General features: G+C 43.8%; 1 protein-coding gene across 1 annotated transcript in view; it reads right to left on the bottom strand.

Annotated features, from left to right (window-relative positions):
* Window positions 1–21,472, bottom strand: part of PLA2G4A (phospholipase A2 group IVA) — a 109,478-nt gene that overhangs the window by 65,718 nt on the left and 22,288 nt on the right. The window contains exons 3-6 of the mRNA XM_049777570.1: window positions 18,480–18,628; window positions 18,157–18,270; window positions 14,200–14,237; window positions 9,528–9,669 (exon numbers count right to left, since the gene is read on the bottom strand). Coding sequence (XP_049633527.1) covers window positions 9,528–9,669; window positions 14,200–14,237; window positions 18,157–18,270; window positions 18,480–18,628 — 443 coding nt within the window. The remainder of the gene's footprint in view (window positions 1–9,527; window positions 9,670–14,199; window positions 14,238–18,156; window positions 18,271–18,479; window positions 18,629–21,472) is intronic.

Consider the following 21,472-nt stretch of genomic DNA (forward strand, 5'->3'; position numbering starts at 1 on the left):
TCCAATGTCTTCCTTCTTAGTGAAAAATTTCAGGAGTCGACATAGTGAAGCCAGATATTTTTTATTGAATGAGTCAATCATAGGCCAGAAGCACTGTGAAGAAAGTCCACCTAAAAATTATTATTATGTCAGCGTCTTAAAACCTAAATTGAGGGAAATAAAGCAATGATGTTAAAATAAAAAGAGTGAAAGTCGTTAAATAAGTATACCTAGAAAAAATGAGTATAGCTGGAAAGAAAAACAACATTAATATGATGAGAAATTTTTCTTTCAGGTGAACCTTGACTAAATTAAATTGTAAGATTTCATGAGACCTAGAGAAATAATGAAATTAAGACATAAATCCATCATACAAGGAAACACATTGGGAGTCCATGATTTTCAATCCATATTCATTGATCATGCCTGTGGAAAGAATCCTAGAGCATTAATAGCAACCGATAAGGAAGTAAAATGATTATCTGGTGTTCATTGTAGATCTTTAAGAAGTGTAAAACAGGATGTATGCTGCTGTGGATTTCACCAATGTATTAGGGACTTTTTTGATCTTCTTGTCATCAAAATTGATCCAGTGTTGTTTTGCAGCAATTTTACAGTATGAAGTACAGTGTCCATAGTGAACTTTACCATAATGGTTTGACACTGATGATAAGTTGTATTTCTTTCTTTTTTTTTTTTTTTTTTGGTTTTTGGTTTTTGGGCCACACCCAGCGATGCTCAGGGGTTACTCCTGGCTGTCTGCTCAGAAATAGCTCCTGGCAGGCATGGGGGACCATATGGGACACCAGGATTCGAACCAACCACCTTTGGTTCTGGATCGGCTGCTTACAAGGCAAACACCGCTGTGCTATCTCTCCAGGCCCGATAAGTTGTATTTCTTAATCTTGCTTTTATTCTCTGAAGTGAATTCTACTAAATTGAGGTCTTCTAAAGGAAAATCTACATAAGTGTGCAATTTTTTTATTTGTTTGCCATCAAAAGCAAAACGTTTCAAGTGTATTATAAGTACTGGTGGCAGTTTTCATAAGTACATTTTCTTTGAAAAATCCCTTCTAGTTTTGCAGCTGTTGAACAGAACTTTGTTGTCATCCCTTAACTCTTCTTTTTTTTTTTTTTTTTTTTTTTTGGTTTTTGGGCCACGCCCTGTGACACTCAGGGGTTACTCCTGGCTATGCGCTCAGAAGTTGCTCCTGGCTTCTTGGGGGACCATATGGGACGCCGGGGGATCGAACCGCGGTCCGTCCTAGGCTAGCGCAGGCAAGGCAGGCACCTTACCTCCAGCGCCACCGCCCGGCCCTTAACTCTTCTTCTTTAAAAAATTCAGAGAGGCATTTCTGTAATGTACATTTATCTGTAGATGTAACAGCCAGAGGCAAATGAACACATGTCTCATAAACTTCAGACTTTTGGTGGCATGTGAGACACTGTAGTATAGATTTGAATTGTCCTTGAAAGAGATAATAATAGGTTTGTGAGCCTTTTGGTGTTATGGACTAAATTGTTCATAATTTTCATTTTCCATAAGATGTGTAGTTTTGTCTGTCATTAGATTTACAGTAAGAAGTCCTGATGTAGTCCCTCTATTAGGAACATCAGTAGAGTGTGGATCCTGCTTAATTTTGTCATTAAGTAAATCAATTGTTTCTTTGAAGCTTTCAGGGTTAATATATCTATGAAATCCATTTCCCATGGTTTTGATGAGCCAACCAAATTCTTCGGCTAATTTACCTTCATGTCCCATCGGATTTTTCTTGTTAATATTCTTTTTATAATGATCTTGATGAAAATACTGGGTCAAGTCTGAAATATTATACAAGAATTGCAATATTGAGTTCATGTAGCAAGAGTTTCCTATATTTTGGAGCCCAGTTAATACATGTTCCTGTTTTTCCTTTTGCATCTCGGAATGTAAGGGTTTATCACTACCATCAGTCTCACTCAATGTATGGTGTGTGACAGCTAAATCCTTGTTCCCTGCCCCAGAGACCTCAGCAATATTACTGCTGTTAGTGTCTGGAGTATTCTGTTTTTGCTCTGAAGGGGAGTTTAAAGTCTGAACCTGATCATTTGTGCTAGCCCGATTTCTAACAAGGCGTAATGGAACCCAAAATTTCTTGGGAGGGTTGTCATTTGTAGAAACATAGGCATAACCCCTTCCTCTTAGGAGACGATATCCAGCTATCCATTTTTCATCCTCCTTGATCCAAATAGGTTTATGGGTTGTTTCTTGTCTCAGAATATCTTCTTTAAAATGTCTTTCACTGCAGTGTAACTTTCCCCTTTGGGTAAGTTAAGTAATTTAGTGTGATAAGAATCAAAGATAGCAAATCCGTTGGTGGTAAACCTCTTTTTTCTATTTTTCTGTAATTGACTTTTTTAGGTTCTGTGAGTCCTTTCTACAATGGCCTGTCCCCTACAATTGTAAGGAATTCCTTTGAGATGTCTTATCTGCCATTCTTTTTTCTTTTTTTTTTTAGTTTTTTGGGTCACACCCAGCGGTGCTCAGGGGTTCAGAAATAGCTCCTGGCAGGCATGGAGGACCATATGGGACACCGGGATTTGAACCAACTACCTTTGGTCCTGGATCAGCTGCTTGCAAGGCAAACGCCGCTATGCTATCTCTCCGGGCCCATTATCTGCCATTCTTTTTTTTTTTTTTTTTTTTGTTTTTTGTTTTTGGGCCACACCTGGCAGTGCTCAGGGGTTACTCCTGGCTGTCTGCTCAGAAATAGCTCCTGGCAGGCACGGGGGACCATATGGGACACCGGGATTCGAACCAACCACCTTAGGTCCTGGATCAGCTGCTTGCAGGGCAAACGCCGCTGTTCTATCTCTCCGGGCCCTATCTGCCATTCTTTACAAAAAAATTCAAAAGTTTTGCTAACATAGGCTAGCCCATTATCAGTTTTTATAGAATATGGAATACCCATCACAGAAAAACATTATAAAAGAAAACTACAAACAGCCTTGGATTTTTGAGAAGACATGGGAATTGCCCACATAAAACGAGAATAAGTGTTCACCACAACATGAAGATAAGGTTTTCTTGGAAATAAATCTGAGTTATATCCATTTGCCAAAGTTCATTAGACTGTAAGCCTCTTGGGTTTGCTCCTGCTATGTGAGTCTTTTTTGTTAACGGTGCACATATGTTGCAGTTTTCAACAATTTCTCTAGCTTGCCTCCATGGAATTTGGTAATTCACATGTAAACGGCGAGCATTTGTGTGTAGGGCTGAATGTTCCTCTACAGGTGATTTAAATATACGCATTGATAGCAAGTCAGCAGTTTTATTTCCTAGAGCCATCGGTCCTGGCAGACCTGAGTGGGCTCTAATATGCGTGATGAAGATGAGCTCAGTTTGTTTTTGAAGAAGCTGCTGTAACCGTTTAAGTAAGTTCTGTATGATCGGGTTATTAGCATTAAGGGAAGCAGTGGCTATCACATGACATAAATTTACCACATACAAAGAATCAGAAACTATATTCATGGCTTCAGATACATTTTCTTTTTTTTTATTTTCAGATACATTTTCTAATAGGTAAATTAACGTTGCTAATTCAACTTTCTGTGCAGATTTATATTTGGTATCTATGGTCATATTAATGTTGTCTCCGGTTATTCCTCATTTTCCATTTTGGATTCCATCGATGTAAAAAACCTTGGCATTGGGAATAGGGGAATCCCGAACAATTGAAGAAATAACAAACTGAGTTTTCTTTAAAAAGGTCCCTGTTCGGGTGCCATTATGTTGCAAGTCAGCCCCTGAAGAGGTTGACTGATGAAGGGATGGAGGATGAGGTCTTTCCCTCCAGCTCAGAGCACGCTCTGCCACCCTGTCCAGCTGATGGTTCTGAGGTGAAATGGCGCGTAAACAGCTTGCAGTCAGGCTTGTGGAAATATTAGCTTTATTCGGTGGACAAGACTGAAGTCCAAAGACTCAGCATAAGTTCCAGCCAAAAAGCCTCTCACCTTCCACAGACCCTTGTTTTTATCCCCCAGAATCAGGTACCACCCAATGGTGGGATCAGATACCACCCAATGGTGGAAGCAGAATCAGGTACCACCCTAGGGTGGGGGCAGAATGCCAGGTCACACCCTAGGGTAGAGCACAATCACCATCTGGGTAGGGTCAGTAACATAATAATTCCTAAAATATTTACATACACACATCGAGGGAGGAGAATTGCTGAGAGAAGGGAGTTGGTCATAGCCCATAATTGTGGGCCTGATGAAATCAGGTATTTTGCGCCTCTAAATTCTGTGAGTAGAAACAGCTGCTCTGAGGGAATGAGCCTGAGACCATATTGGCCTCCTCTTGCAAGGCCATCATCCTCCATCCCTCCATCAGTCAACCTCTTCAGGGGCTGACTTGCAACACCCCCAAAGCTATTGAATCAATTTGCCTTATCAAGTGGTTTCGCTGTGCCCACCTCTCAGTCCAGGAAATGCCCACATGTCCTCCTCAGGACACACACAGCAGGAGAGGGAGCACTGTGACCTGTAGGCATGTGGCCTGACCTCTCCAGCCCCTCTACGATTACTGTTAGTAGTTTTCACTTCAAAATTAATCCCTTTTCCTTATCTTTAGAAAGATCAGGCAGATAAAGAAAAAAAAAGATGTCAGAAATGTTGCTATACTTGTATTTACCTCTACTCTTTCCTTCTAATTTACCTGAAGCCATCCATCCATATATTTTAGCGATTTGAAACATGAAAACAGAACCAAACCTTTCTTCTGTTTTTGCCGAGTCAATTTTCCAAAGTGCCAACTGCCCTACATTCCAGAGCCCAGAGAGAGAACTAACCCTGAACATACCTACAAGGAAATGACTGAGACCTCATCCTACAATGCTCAGCTGACCATTTCCCCACATCCTATACAAGGATTGGTAGAAGTGAAGTAGACAGAGACAACCTCAAGCAGGAGAGAGAACAGAGATCAGCACTCATTTTACAGATTAAATGAGCATGGACAGGGCCAGAGAGGAAGCACAGGGGCAAGCCGAACCTGGCACCCCAGAGGGTCCTGCCAGGAGTGAGCCCTGGGTGAGGCCAGGTGAGGCTCAAAATATTAAAAAAAAAAAAAAAAAAAGCACAGAACAACAAGTATGGTGGTATTAAGCCTGAATAGGTTGCTTATGGCTGCTCTCTCTTTTTTTTTTTTTTTTTTTTTTGGTTTTTGGGTCACACCCAGCGGTGCTCAGGGGTTACTCCTGGCTGTCTGCTCAGAAATAGCTCCTAGCAGGCACGGGGGACCATATGGGACACCGGGATTCGAACCAACCACCTTTGGTCCTGGATCAGCTGCTTGCAAGGCAAACGCTGCTGTGCTATCTCTCCGGGCCCTCATGGCTGCTCTCAATGTTCTGAACTTTCTGAGGAATGAAGCAAAGATCTCTGAGTGATCTGCCAATTTTCCTTAGTGTTTCGATGGTTGTAGCAGACTCACTGCACGAAGGGGAAACCCTACCTGTCTGTCCCCCTCACCTCAAGGGCTGTCCAATTTTAGGGGCCATGAGAGGTAAGCAATATGGGGGCACAGAAAGGAGAGGCTGTGGCAATAGGAACTGGGATTGTGCAGGTTCAGTTTCAAGACTCAAAATACATCTTGTAGACCAGAAAGATCAGGACAATGGGAGGGTGCTGGCCATGCAAGCGGCCCATCAAGGTGCAATCCCCAGCACCCCGTATGGTCCCCCAAGCCCTGCCAGGAGTGATTCCTGAGCACAGAATCAGGAGTGAACCCTGAGCACAGCTGGGTGTGATTTTAAAAAAAAAGTGCAAACAGAATCCAGAATCTTTTAATACAGGAACTTGACACCAACAACAGCTAACGTGTGAAAAAGTTCCCCAGGACCATGGAGAATGGCTCAGGGGTTGAACAGACTGGTATGCCTGGAACCCAGAGTCAGTCTTATGTCAATAAACTTCTGGGGTGAGGCCTTCTTGTAATCAGGCCAAGGATTTTTTTCCCCCATTTCCCCCATATTTTGCTGGGCCTATGCAAACAACGGTGATTGCCACTTTTACATCTTTACTACTGTATTTTTTTAAACTTATCCTTTAAGAAAAAAAAAATAAAACAGCTTACTGAACTTCAAAAAAAATAACTGTAGTAGAATGCCTGTCTTGAATATAGGCAGGGAATGGGAAGGAAGGGGAGGGCATTGGGGGTGGGAATGTTGCACTGGTGAAGGGGGTGTTTATGACTGAAACCCAACTATAATCGTGTTTGTAATCATGGTGCTTAAATAAAAATTAAAACAAAACAAAACAAACAAAAAAAAGTGCATCAGACTCATTTTCACCTTCTCAGCTGTCTCCCCTCCACACCTGAGCCTCAGTGAGGAACCTCATTCAGTGCGGCCTCCTCCTAGATTAGTACCCTGACCCACATGGGGACAGGTGAGAAAGCCAGACTAGGAAGGTCCTGGTCTCTATGCAGGACCTGAATTTTTAATGAGGGACACCATTTTGTAAAGGCCACATGACAGGCTTATTCTCAGTTTCTGAGCGGGAGAGATGCCATTTTTTAAGGACCACATAGTGTAAGCCACATTTTAGGTCTTCACAAACCTATTTCCATAGACCCCACCCAAGCTACCTGGTCATACCAGGCAGCCTATCAGGGAAGGACAAAGGAGCAGTAGAAAGATACCCCTAGACAAGAGCAGGTCATTTTAAGGATCACCAGAAAGTTGGAATTCTCTATATCCTTTCTCTATATAATCTTCCTCATGACCTTAGGCAGGGCTCATCTCCTTTGGGGAATGGCCCTGGCTGGCCAATGGGGGTTTTGTTGGCAGATGGGTTAAAGTATTAAACTTTATTCCAGTTGTGTGGTCTACTACTCCAGATCCTAACAGAGTCACTGAGTGTCCCATCTGTGGAAGAGAATGAGAACCCCCAATCAGCCTTGAGGGCATGAGCAGGACTCAGAGAAGTGACAAGAGCTGATTGAAGGGTGTGAAGAGGCAGCTCAGAGGGAAAGTTAGCACCATTTCATCTCAGGTACTTGGCATAGCATCTCAACTACCTAGCATAGCACCTCAGCTACCCAGCACAGCATCTCAATTGCCTAGCACCTCAATAAAAAGCAGATGGAGAAAACAGATTATCATGTCTCCATTTCCAAGGCCTAACAATAGGACAAAAAGACATCTGCAGAATTGAGGCTGAAACACTTGCTACAGGTTTTCCAATGTGACAACACCGCTTCCCAAGCAGTGCACAAATCAGGGAAATACGAAAAGAAAGAAGGAAGTGCTCACTGGGCTAGGCCTGATTCAGCTGGAGTCCCCACATGCAGGAGTTGGGCCCTTGTCTGTGAAGGTACAGCAGGAAGCACGATAGAGAAAATGGATCCTTTAAAGACCCCCCCCCCCCACAAAGACATTTTTTCTTTGCCCTGAGCTCCCAAGCAGCAAAGTTTCAGCAGAGGCACACCCCCCATGAAATCACAGCAGCTCTTCACTGCAAAATGCCTCTGAGGCATCACCCAAGAAGAGAAACAAGGGATCTGCAGCCTCATCCTTAATTTACAGCCAGCTTCACTCCTGGATGTGAGCAAAAAGAGATACTAGTACATTTAATAAAAACACTAACTTCCCAAAAAAGCGCTGGTTTAAAATATTTAATTAACAAGAAATAAAACACTCTTTGAGCCAAAAAGATAATAGAACAGCAAATAGGGCGCTTGCCTTGGTCCTCCTACCCATAAGCATCACTAGGAATAATTTCTGAGCATTGCCAGGTATGGCCCCAAAACCAAAAAAAAAAATTGTTTTTTAATTAAAAAGATTTAATTAACAAAAAATGTTCAGAAATAAGTCAAACATGATGCCATGCCACTTAAAAAGTTATGAAATATGAGACAGAGTGATAGCACAACAGATAGGTCATTTGCATTGCACACAGCTGACCCTGATTTGATATCCAGCATCCTATAAGGTCCCCCAAACCTACCAAGAGTGATTTCTAAGCACAGAGCCAAGAGTAACTCCCGAGCATCGCCTGGTGAGGCCCGAAAACCAAAAAAGAAAGTTATGAAATGATCATTTGATAACTATACTGCAATAATTTACTTTTGGAGTTTTTAGGACAAGAACCTATTGCAACTAGATGAATAGGTGGAAAGATAAATGAGATAATTAGTGAATGGATTAACAAATGCATAAATTTGTTTACATTTATCTAAACTAGATTATACAACATATTGATTTATAACTGAAACTTTATTAGACTCTAACCAAAAAAATCAATATAGTTGAATGACTATTCTTTCAATATTTGTTCAAATGGTATTTTTGTCTGGGGCCATACTGAGCAGTCCTTAGGCCTTATTCTGGCTCTATGCTCAGGGATTGCTCCTAGTGGGGCTTGGGAAACCAATGGAAAGTCAGGGATCAAACCCAGGTCAGTCATGTACAAGCAAGTACCCTCATCTTTGTATTATGGCTCTGGCCCCCCACAAATCTCTTAAGGATTAGGGAACTAGTTCAAAGGCTTGAGTACATGCCTTCATGGGAGAGACCAGCCCTTTTAGGGTCCTGAGAATGACCATGTGTGGCCCTCAAACCAACACATACATATAATCTAATAATTAAGATGAGAAAAAAAAATGTGGTGGCCATTATTTTAAGTGACTGATTAGTGTGGGGTGATCTCTGAACCTCCTGCTATTAAATATGAAGAATTTGGAATCCTTTTATCTCTCCATTCCACATGTCCCTATTTTTGCAAACTGCAGTATCATTAAGAAGATATATTGCATTTCCTTCTCCTTCAGCAATTATTATTTCCAGCACTGATTCACTTTTGCCTAAAATTAACCCCATGGTCCTTTTATGGCCAAAGCTAAACTTTACCCATTGATGGTTTGTCTGTACCTGGTGGTGCCACTTCCTAAAGCCTGATCTGATCAATACTACCAAACATAGGTAATGTGCCTGAAGGCCTTCTCTAAAGTCTCCCATGTATGAAATAACTGGCCTTGCCTTAAAACAAAACAAAATAAAACAAAACTGAAGAGGGCCCAGAGCTATAAGACAGTAGGTAAAGTAATTGCCTTGCACTTGATCAACCGGATTTGATCCCTGATACCCTAGAGGGTTTCACCCCTGCCCCCCGAGCACCACCAGGAATGATGTGAGTGCAGAGCCATGAGTGATCCTTGAGAATCACTTGGTATGGTCCCCAAAGAAACAAACCAGGGGCCGGGTAGGTGGCGCTGGAGGTAAGGTGTCTGCCTTGCAAGCGCTAGCCAAGGAAGGACCGCGGTTCGATCCCCCGGCGTCCCATATGGTCCACCCAAGCCAGGGGCGATTTCTGAGCACATAGCCAGGAGTAACCCCTGAGCGTCAAACGGGTGTGGCCCAAAAAAACAAAAAAAAAAAAAAAAAAAAAAAAAAAAAAGAAACAAACCAGAGATGAACCTATCTCAATCTTTGGCACACAGAATTAACTCAGAACAGGAGGACCATGATAGATAGGAAAAAAAAGAGGAAGGAAAAGATTCGACTCACATCACGAGCAGAATTCAGGTCTTCGGAGTCACCTGGACCCAGGAGCCTCTTCATGCTCTCCCTGACGTGCTCCCTCCTCTGCTGGCGGAAGTTTTTCTCCTGGTCGCACAGTGCCATGCTGAAGCGGAGGTCCGGGGAAGAGCTGGGGGGCGGTGGAGACACAGGCAGAGAGCATCAGGCTAAGTGAGATAGGGCCAAGGAGCAGGGGAGACAAAGTAGGGTGCGGGATCTCATTTGTGAGATAATAAAAAACAACATTGCATGAGAATGACACCCAAAGACTACAGATGAGGGCCAGGAGGGCTGTGCCAGTGTAGGAAGCTTGTTACAAAGAGCAGGGCAGTGCAGTTAGGGCAGAAAAGGGAGCACTGTGACAATGTGTGTTGAGAATGATCAGTCTGGACAAGAACTGGAAGCTAAAAGGAGGGAATGTGATATACAGGATACTCTTCAGTAACAGTACTACAAACCACAGTGTCTAAAAGGAAAAAGGATGAGAAAGAATGTGTGTGAGAAAGAGGATAAATGTCTACTACAGAGCCAGAGAGAGAGAGAGAGAACGAGAGAGAGAGCGAGAGAGAGAAGAAGAAGAAGAAGAAGAAGAAGAAGAAGAAGAAGAAGAAGAAGAAGAAGAAGAAGAAGAAGAAGAAGAAGAAGAAGAAGAAGAAGAAGAAGGAAGAAGAAGAAGAAGGAAGAAGAAGAAGGAAGAAGAAGAAGAAGAAGAAGAAGAAGAAGAAGAAGAAGAAGAAGAAGAAGAAGAAGAAGAAGAAGAAGAAGAAGAAGAAGAAGAAGATGATGATGATATATGTCTGCTACAGATGCTACAGAGCCAGAGGTAGGCTGAGGAAGGGAGAGAAACTGAGGACATTGGTGATGAAAACGTGCATTGAAGAAGGTGTTGAAATATATGACTGAAACTCAACCAGCAATTTTGTATCTGTATTTCACAGTGACTCAAATTTCAGTGACTCAATTAAAAAAAGAAAAAATCAAATATGAATGACTGACGCATGACCCTGGGCTATCCAGCTCCATTCTGCATAACCAGTCTTCCTACAGGGTGCTGAGAATTAAACCCACATTGGTTTATTGCAAGGCAAGCACCCTACCTACTGTAGTATCTCCCTAGCCTCTGGACCAAAACTTACTTTTCTCTTGTATTTTTGGGTAGGGTAGGGAAATACTTGGCAGAGCTCAGGAGTTACTCCTGGTTCTGTACCCAGTGATAACTCCTGGCGAGACTCAGGGAATGTTATGGGATGCCAAGGATTAAACTTGGGTCAGCTATGTACAAGACAAGCACCTTAACCACTATATGTACTATCTTTCTGGCCCCTGGACCAAGATTTTCTAAAAGCAGATGTTTCGGGGCCCATGTTGTGGGGGAGTCCCAATCCCTGGAGCTTTCACAGGTGTCCCACAGATCAGATGACTGAAGCTTTGATGCAACCCACAAAAAAAAAAAAATCTGTGGGTTCCATTTGGGTCTTGGAGGGTGCAAACCAGTTCCTAAAACATGGCTCTACATTAAACACCCCTGGACAGCACCACAGAGAATGCAGAAACACACACTCATCATTTCATCTGAGTCAAACATCTGGGCCAGGGGTGTAAAAGCCCTTCAGCAATTCACAAAATCTATAGGAGATGAGGAATGTGGGGGAACCAGATCTTCTCCTGTGGGGCCACACCCCCTAGTCTGCACTACCCCAGCCCAAAGCAGGGAGGCAGAACAGTCACAGACAAACACCAAACACTAGGAGTCTGAGTAAGCACTTTACCTATTAGCACAGAAGTAATTTATTAAAAAAATCTTGAGGTAGGTGGCTTGGGTCACACCAGGCAATGCTCAAGATTTACTTATGGCCATGTACGCAGGAATCAATCTTAGGGGTGCTCAGGAATGATTTCTGGCTCTGCACTCAGGGATCACTCCTGACAGTGCTTGAGGGACCATATGGGATGCCGGGGATGGAACCCAGGCTGGCTGCATGAAAGGCAAGAGCCCTCCTTGATATATTACCTCTCTAGTCCCTCAGACTCAATTTTGAGTCAGCATATAACTTAATGTGTAGCAGAGGAGTTAGTTTCTGAGCAGATACTCAATTGTTAGGATGTTTAACATTTTTTGTTTGTCACCTTATTTTTTTGTTTGTCTTGAGTGGTCTTTTTTTTTTTGTACCACATCCAGGAATCACTCCTGGCTCAGGACTCTGGAATCACTGCTGGCAATACTCAGGGCACTCACTATAGAGGATGCCAGGATGCAACTCAGGCTGGCCATGTGTAAGGCAAGTGCCTTCTCCATTGTACCATGTATACACCCTTCCTTCCTTCCTTCCTTCCTTCCTTCCTTCCTTCCTTCCTTCCTTCCTTCCTTCCTTCCTTCCTTCCTTCCTTCCTTCCTTCCTTCCCTCCCTCCCTCCCTCCCTCCCTCCCTTCCTCCTTCCTTCTCTTTCTTTCTTTCTTTCTTTCTTTCTTTCTTTCTTTCTTTCTTTCTTTCTTTCTTTCTTTCTTTCTTTCTTTCTTTCTTTCTTTCTTTCTTTCTTTCTCTCTCTCTCTGTCTTTACCTTCCTTCCTTCCTTCCTTCCTTCCTTCCTTCCTTCCTTCCTTCCTTCCTTCCTTCCTTCCTTCCTTCCTTCCTTCTTTCTTTCTTTCTTTCTTTCTTTCTTTCTTTCTTTCTTTCTTTCTTTCTTTCTTTCTTTCTTTCTTTCTTTCTGGTTTTTGGGTCACACTTGGTAGTGCTCAGGGGTTACTCCTGGCTCTGCACTCAGAAATCACTGCTGACAGGCACAGGGGGTGGGGGACAGGGGACGGGGAGGGGGACCACATGAGGGGACAGGGAGGGGGACCACATGGGATGCCGGGGATTTGAACCACTGTCAGTCCTGAATTGGCTGCATGCAAGGCAAATGCCTTACCACTGTGCTATCTCTCTGGCCCTGGACATAAGTATTTCTAATCATATCAAACAATACCATTTTGCTGTTGTTGTTGTTGTTGTTTTGGGGCAAAGGTGATGATGGAAACTGAACCCAGGACCATCCTGGGTTGCCTGCTTGCAAGGCAAATGCTCTACTGCTGTGCTATCTCTCTGGCCTCAACAATACCACTTTTAAGAAAAACTCAATGTAACAAAATAGCATAACATTAACTTGGACTGATCTTTGATTCCTTCTGACCTATCTTGAAGGAGAGTGGTCAGTAATGCAATAATTTATAAAACAAGGTAAAGAACTAACACATAAGATCAGGGAGAAAGCAGAGAGGTTAAGTACTGAGTTTAAGGAGCTTGCCTTTCATTGGATGGCCAGGACTTGGTCCCTGGCACTATCCATATAGTCCCCCAAATCTACCAGGAAAGAACTAGAGAATAAACATAAAATGAATAAAAGGCAGGAGCGAGTATAGCAGTGAGGCACTTGCCTTGCACAGGCCAACCTGGTTCTATCTCCAGCATCCCACATGATGCCTTAATTCTGCCAGAAGTAAGCCTGAGCACCACTTGGTGTGGCCCACAACAAACACAAAAGGATAAAAATAAGAGAAAAAAAAAAGGCCTAAGCCTAGCTTTGACATATCTAGCATGGGCACATATCCAGTGATGGCACCTTGCATGAGGTCAACCTGGCACTTACAGCCCTGGAACTTCATATGGTCCCCTGTGAGCTGCCAGAAGTGATCCCATCCCTGAGTATAGAGCCAGGACTAAGTTCTGAGCACTGCCAGGTGTGGCTCAAAGGCAAAAGCAAAAGCCAAACCAAACCAACCAACCAACCAACCAAAACATCTGTATCTAGCATTTGTCCAATCTAGTATGTATTTGATGTCAGAAACACACACAGACTTATGGGACACTGATATGAAATGTATTTCAATGAATTTGATGAAAAGCCACTTCAACAGCAAAGTTTAAAGAGACAGAGAGAGGCAGAGGCAGGTGGGGCTCTCCCCTCACTTAGGTGTGGGGTCTGAAGTACTACAGAAATCTAAGCCAGTGGCTTCTTTATACTCATCCCTGGAGGCTCATCCAGGAGAAGTGGATGCTGTATGGCCTCCAATGTCTGTGATAACTCTGACCTCTATGAACAAGATGAGGCTCATTATTCCTTTCTTTTTCTACTTATTAAAAATGAAATCACTTCCTGGGGACTAAAGCAATAGCAAGAAGGACACTTGCCTTGCACTGACCCGGGTTCAATCCCCAGAAACCCATAGGTTCCCAGAGCTTTGCCAGAAGTGATCCTGAAGCACAGAGCCAGGAGTAAGCCCTTGGAACTGGTTGATATGGCCCAAAATAATTATTTCTATTTCCTCTCCATGAAAGCTTCCCTAACCTTGAGTATTTATTTACCTGACTCAACAAAGAAAATAAATTTAAATACTTGCACTCATTTCTAAGAAGGTGCTTTCTTAAAGTACTATTTAATTACCAAATTACTAAGCATAGATAAGCGGGTAGGCTTATTATGTTTTTTGAGTGTTGTAGTGAATAGAGATAAATCCAAGAAAAAATTTTATCAAAGGAACTTTTCCTTTCCAAGCTGTCAGATTTATTTCCCAGTAAAGAATTCTTTCCTGATTAAATAACCGTTCTTTAACAATTAAATGAGGCAATGACTTGCAAGTCATATTTTGCATCCAAAACAACAATGATAATAGGTGGACTTACCAAACTTCAAGAGACATTTCCAGAATCATTTCAGTGACCTAAAACATATATTAGCCAGATTAGATCAGCAAATGGATGTGTGAATGTAACAAATGCCACAATCATTTCAGAATTCCATATTAGGGGCCAGGCGGTGGCGCTGGAGGTAAGGTGCCTGCCTTGCCTGCGCTAGCCTAGGACGGACCGCGGTTCGATCCCCCGGCGTCCCATATGGTCCCCCAAGAAGCCAGGAGCAACTTCTGAGCGCATAGCCAGGAGTAACCCCTGAGCGTCACAGGGTGTGGCCCAAAAACCAAAAAAAAAAAAAAAAAACAGAATTCCATATTATCATTTTTTGTTTTGAAGCCATACTCAGTGGTATTCAGGGCTGAGTCCTGGCTCTGTGCTCAAGAATCGCTTCTTGGTAGGATTTAGGGGACCATATGGGGTGATGAGGATCGGATCTGGTCAGCCACATGCAAGGCAAGCACTCTCCCTACTGCACCTACTCTCTATCATGCGACCATCTCCAGATTATTTTTGAATTTAGAAAACACCCTAAAAAATGTAAACGAGGGTCGGAGAGATAGCATGGAGGTAAGGCGTTTGCCTTGCATGCAGAAGGATGTGGTTCAATCCCCGGCATCCCTTATGGTCCCCTGAGCTGCCAGGAGCTATTTCTGAGCGTAGATCCAGGAGTAATCCCTGAGCGCTACCAGTGTGACCCAAAAAACAAAATAAAACAAAACAAAACAAAATGAATTTTTAACAGTTATTTTGTAGTTTTTCACCATCCATGTTACTGGATAATATAGTGAGCTAGAACTGCCTATCCAGTCAGGCATAATTCATAAGACAGAAAAACTGTCTGGAATCTAAAGAACTCGTAGTTCATGATCTGAAAACATGTGAAATTCATATGCAGTGAAGACTGGGGACAAAAGCCCTGGGACTGCCAGTATAGACAGTGAGGCATGACTGGGGCACTGGGACAGCAGGTGACATACTAATTCTTGATCTGGACACTAATGCAACAACAAAAAATGCCATCAAAATATATACACTTGTGTGTTTTCCTGCATGTAGGTTATAGCTCAATAGAATAAAAATTACAATAGGAGCACTGGAAAATGAAACCTCTAACGGCTAGAAGAAACTTCCCAGCATGTAGCACTGAGTATAGTCCTCACTAATGGTGCACAGGACTATCCACGACTAAGTTAAGAAAGGTTAAAAATAGGGCTGGAGAGATAGCACAGTGATAGGGCATTTGCCTTGCATGTGGCTGACCCGAGACAGACCCAGGTTCCATTCCCAGCATCCCATATGGTCCCCCCGAGCCTGTCAGAAGTGATTTCTGAGTTCAGAGGCAGAAGTAGCCCCTGAATGCTGCCATGTGTGGCCCAAAAACAAAAACAAAAAAAAAAAAAAGGGAGGGGTCAGTGAGGTGGCGCTAGAGGTAAGGTGTCTGCCTTGCAAGCGCTAGCCAAGGAAGACGATCCCCCCGGCATCCCATATGGTCCCCCCAAGCCAGGGGCAATTTCTGAGTGCTTAACTAGGAGTAACCCCTGAGCATCACATGGGTGTGGCCCAAAAAACAAAACAAAACAAAACAAAGGTTAAAAGCATAGCAACAAGGGGCCAAAGTGAAAACACAGAGATAGGCATTTGCCTTGCATGTGACTGACTCAGGATAGACCTGGGTTCAATTCCCAGCATCCCATATAGTCCCTTGAACCTACCAGGATTGATTTTTGAGCGCAGAACCAGGAGTAACCCCTGAGCGCTGCCAGGTGTGGCCCAGAAAATAAAAAGCATAGCAACCAGGGGCCAGAGAGATAGGATAGTGGGGAGGGAGAAAAGAAGGGAGAAAGAGAGAGAGACAGAGAGAGAGAAAGTACTTGCTTACATGCAGCTGACCCAAGTCAGACCCCTGATCCTGGTGACACATAGTTTGATCCCTGGTGCCACATTGATAAAATAAATAGCTCAGTACTGCCAAGAGTGATTCCTGAATTCAGAGACAGGTGTTACTCCTGAGCATCATAGGGTATGGTCCAAAAACAAAAACATACAAACAGAAAGGAGGACCAGAGAGATGGTACAGCAGGCAGGGTATTACTAGCCTTATATGTAACTGGCCTAGCAGGGACAATCCCTAGCAGGGATCCCTTGATCTCAAGTGATCCCTGAGTACAGAGCCAGGAGTCAGCCTTGAGCATTGCTGGGTTGTGGCCCCCAATAAAATGGAAAGAAGAAAGTAGGTACTAAAATCAACCATACAAAAATCTACCCCCTGAACTAAACTGTAACCTCCATGTGACAATGGTCTCTGTGGTGTTCTTAATCACTAAATGCCCCTGTAACTACCAATCAGACCTACTGGTCTGCCCAGACAACTGCCCTATGCATGAAATTCTCTGAAGCATTGTCATTTAGGACACCCCCCCCCCAAAAAAAAAAAAAAAACCAAAACAACAAAACAAAAAACCCCATTACTTTCTTTACTTTTATTGTTTTGCTCTTAAGGCCATACCCTGTGGAGCTCAGGGGCTACTTTTGGCTCTGCTCTCAGAGATCATTCCTGCCAGCCTTAGGGGACCTTCTGTTATGTTGTGGATCAAACTCAGGTCAGCCATGTGCCCTCCCCACTGGCTCCCAAACCCATCATTTTAAAGTTAATAGCCAAGAATCCTTTTACAAACTGAACTGTATGCCCGTAGATGAACCCTAGTTCAGTTGTAAGTCAAAAGGGCAACTGGCTCGAACTCAATGAATACAATTGCTATTTATTTTGTCAATGAAAGCCTTGCTCAGCCCACATTCCACACATTATGTCTGGTTTCCGTTCCAAAGGTTCAACTGGAATCTTTACCAAAGATGGCTGAGAAAACACTTGATGGTAAACACTTGATGTTGTTCGGGATATTCAGTAAGAAAAATGAGACATGGATAAACCTGTGCTTTTTACATTTCCATTTCTGTCAGAAAAGCTTCCATAAACAGAAAATCCAACTGTCTGCAAAATGCAATTATGGGAGAATGGAAATTGAATGGCCAGTAACACAATTCAGTGTCATTTTCTGACAAATGAAGATATTTAAAGAATTTCCTTCTTGTATGGACCACGTCACGTTGCAACGTGGTCAGGAAAAAGCTGATTCTCAGCACTATGCTCATGAGACTGATAGTGGGTGGCTCAACTCTGCTGTGTCACCCCAAAATGGTCACTTCTACAGCACCCATTTGTGGTAGCTCCATCACTCAGGATCCTCAACAGATGCTCAAGAACAGCAAGACAAGGACAAGCTAAGATTCCACTGCTGAAGGCATCGATGTGACCCCAAAACCTTGATACTGTCTCCACTGCCCATTCCCTAATACCTGATCCTCTAGGGTTATTTTCTTGCCCTTGGACACCAAATGCAGACACTATGGTGCCCCCAAATAATGCCAGGAATCACTCCCAGGTACAGAGCCAGGAATATCCCATAAGTACCCCCTGGATGTGGACTCCATTAAAAAATTGGGGAAAAATACCAACATGGTATGGAGAATTATTACTAGAGGTAAAGTGCTTGCTTTGTATGTTCTGATGGAGATTTGATTCCCAAACCCCCATATGATTGAACAAGTATGGCCAGGACTGATTGCTAAGAGCAAGCCAAGAGTAATCCTGAGCACTTCTGGGTGTGGTCCCCCCAAAACAAACAAGCCCCAAACCAGATTACTGACATTTCTGATGTACAGGCAACTGGTAATACAGAGATGATCATAACCTTCCTCTGTTCTGACCCTATGTATTTGAGAATTGTTCGAAGCAGAAATATTCCTGCAGATGTTTCATTAATTTTAGAGCTTTATAAAACCATGATAATGCATATCAATGAGTAAGCTGTCTAAGCACAAAGTGTAATTTTCTAGGATAAATGGATGTCACCAAACGCAGTGTTGAAACAAGCATGTGGTGCTGCTTACCTGGTTGAAAATGAAAGGCACCTCCTTCTTCTCCCCCACCTTCAAAGAGGAGATGAAGAAGGTGGTTGTCCCCAGAGTTTCATCCATAACATAGTTGGCATCCATGAGTGTGATCTGCGGGGAAGAAACAGAATAGGTTATGTACCTTGGGAAAGGCATCTCAAGGTTCCCCTGCACACGGCTGGCCTAGGTTCATCCCTGACACCTCAAATGGCTCCTTCAGTTTACTAGAAGTGATCCCAGAGCACAGAGCCAGGTGTCAGTCCTGAGCATCCAAACTACACCAGAAAAGAGTATCTAATTCAGACCCTTCTCTCACCCACCTCCAACACATTGTCCTGATCTGGGTCCAGAATGAACTCGAAGGTCTCGTTCCACACGGGGTCCACGTCATTGTTGAGATGTCGGGTTCGCTTCCGGCTGTCCGGGGTGGTGGGTACAAAAAGCTCCACATATGGGTCTGGAGTGTCAACTGGACACGAGAGCACATGGGAGATGAAGTGAGGCTGGACTACTCCAGGCAGGAGTGCTGGCTTTTGCATGAGGAACCAGAGTTCCATCACTGACATCCTATGGGGCCCTCCAAGGATCACCAAGAGTGAGCCCTGAGCAGAGAGACAGAGGTAATCCTGAGCACTACTGGGTGTGGCCTCAAAACCAACAACAATGAATGAGGACTACTCAGACCTAACTGGTCTTAAGTTGCTGTCAGATGGTTTTCCATGACTCCACAGAGGTGCCGACAATGTAGAATAGGATAGAATGAACATCACCACCGAGGAACCTGGCTACTATAGTGCCTGGGAAGGCCCAGACCTGGAGGGGCGCCTCACTTCCTAGGTGATCTGTGCAGAACCCTACAACTGTGAATTTCTTTTTACTTTTTGGTTTTTGGGTCACACCAGGCAGTGCTCAGGGGTTACTCTTGGCTCTATGCTCAGAAATCGCTCCTGGCAGGCTCGGAGGACTATATGGGATGCCTGGATTCGAACCACCGTCCTTCTGCATGCAAGGCAAACGTCCTACCTTCATGCTATCTCTCCGGCCCTGCAACTGTGGATTTCTTAGGCCAACTGCCAACTGCTGGTATGCACCTTAGCCCACTATGCTCAGGAGGGTGTGGGGGCCTAGGACAGAGATCTGACCACACCTTCAAAAGCAAGTGTTTGTCTATAACTGGTACTTTCTTTGCCAAACAAAATAATGAAGTTCCATGCACAAGATTATTGCTGTTAGGTGGCCTTTCCTAGCTGAGCACTGTACAACTGGAAGGTATGGGGTTCCACATGAGGGATGCATTTGGCACAGAACAAGGTGTGCAAAAAGTTGTGTGTGTGTGTGTGTGTGTGTTTGTTTGTTTGTTTTGCAAGCAGATGACCTAGGTTCAAGTCCTGGCATCCTCTTAAGTTCCCCAACATCACCAGGGTGATCCCTGAGTGCAGAGCCAGGAGTAAACCCTGAGCATTGCTTGGTGTGGCCCCCAAACAAAAACAAAACGAAACAGAAAAATGAAAGAAAGGAGGGACCAGAGTGATAGCACAGTACGCACAGCATATCCCTTGCAGGCAGTTGACCCACATTCAATCCCAGGTATCCCATATGGTCGCTCAAGCCTTCCAGGAGTAATTTCTGAGCAGAGAAACAGAAGTAACCCCTGAGCACCAGCAGGTGTGGCCGAAAAAAATAAAATAAAATAAAAAGAAAAAGAAAAGAAGGGGAAGAGAAGAAAAATAACGCACATATGTGTGCACACAGATACACACATATGCACATACACACACACACAAAAAAAACATAAAACCAAGCAAAAGCAATCTAAAAGACATGATCTGTGGGGTGAGAGGCAAGTGCTCAGAGGGCATCAAATCATCCATTCAGCAAAAACGGGGATTAGGATTTATCAGGAAGATTTTGTCTACTTTGGATTCGAGACAGGGCCAAGCCTCACACTGTAGTTAGGCGGCACCCCAAAGAGACTCATTCCAGACGCCACTGAGTGGAGACAAAGGCTGCAAAGAGCCAGCAACTGTCCCCACTCAACAGGTTTTTTCCACACAGATTAAGGAAGAGTGTGATGGTGAAGATGACTCAGGGAACTGGAGGTTGGGGGTAAACCCAAGCACGAAATAGAAAGTAGAAACTGAAGTTCCTTGCATGCATCTATCCCAGGTTGCATCTCCTGTATCCCATATGGCCCTGCCAGAAGTGATCCCCGAGGATAGTGCCAAGAGTAAGCTGTAAGCCATGCTTACAGCTGGATGTGGTCCTGAACCTAAATAAACTGAACCAAAAAAAAAAAAAAAATTGTGGAACTGTGCCAGCAGCCTCAGAGAGACAAAGGAACCAGAAACTGTCTTCATTTCAATCAATCAAGGCCTCTCTAGCCAGTTCTGGTGTTCAGACATCTTAACTCTGCCAATAGGGCACAGAACATGTCAAAGTGGTGTCACACTATACTCAAATGCCAAATATTCCCAGGCTGTCCCTAGAACCTGATCCAAAACTGTGCCCTTGGCCTAGTGTTGCCTTTTCTCAGTTCCCCTTTCGTTTTGCCGCAAGGAAATTCAAAGGGGGAAATGCTGGCTGCAAGCTGTGAGCTCAGATTGTGATTGGCCTCTCTGCTGATCTCTGCCAGTTAAGGAACAGCTTTGGTAGGGCCAGGCTTGCAGGCAATAAGAAGTGGGAGGAGGGAAAGAGGCGGGAGCATGTAGGTGAGGGAAGGAGGCAGGAAGCATATAGGTGGGGGTGGGCATGCAGGCAGGGGACCAGCACGGGCCAGCTCAAGACCCCCATACTTGACATCATCTACAATTTTCATTGGCATGGAAGGAAGGTTCATGTACAAAACTGAGACCAATGCTTTAGAAAAGCTTCTAGAAATGCATTCAGGTAGAAAAGGGCAAAATGTAGGAAATGTCAGTTTTTCCCCTAACTTATTTCTGGGCTTTGGAATTCCTGCCTGGAGGGTATAACGTCACTTCTGTCATTTTCTGCCAAACAGGTGAGCAAGCAGATGTATCTCTTTTATATAAAACGTGGGGGTTGGGGGAGGATGGTCACATCTGAAGGTGCTTAGGGCTTACTCCTGGCTCTGTACTCAGAAATCACCCCTGGTGGTTCTCAGGGGACCCTATGGGATGCCTGGGATCAAACCCAGGTCAGGCACATGCGCACGTGTGCATGTCGACTTTTCACTGCCATAAAGATGACATGAAATTACATGCCCCAAAATAGCTTCAGAATTCCAGGGTTGTAAAACTTCCTGTAAAATACAGTAATTTAAGGAGTATCTGACTAAATTACTAAGGGGTCTATT

Source organism: Suncus etruscus, chromosome 7, assembly GCF_024139225.1.
Source record: "Suncus etruscus isolate mSunEtr1 chromosome 7, mSunEtr1.pri.cur, whole genome shotgun sequence".
Lineage (NCBI taxonomy): Eukaryota > Metazoa > Chordata > Mammalia > Eulipotyphla > Soricidae > Suncus > Suncus etruscus.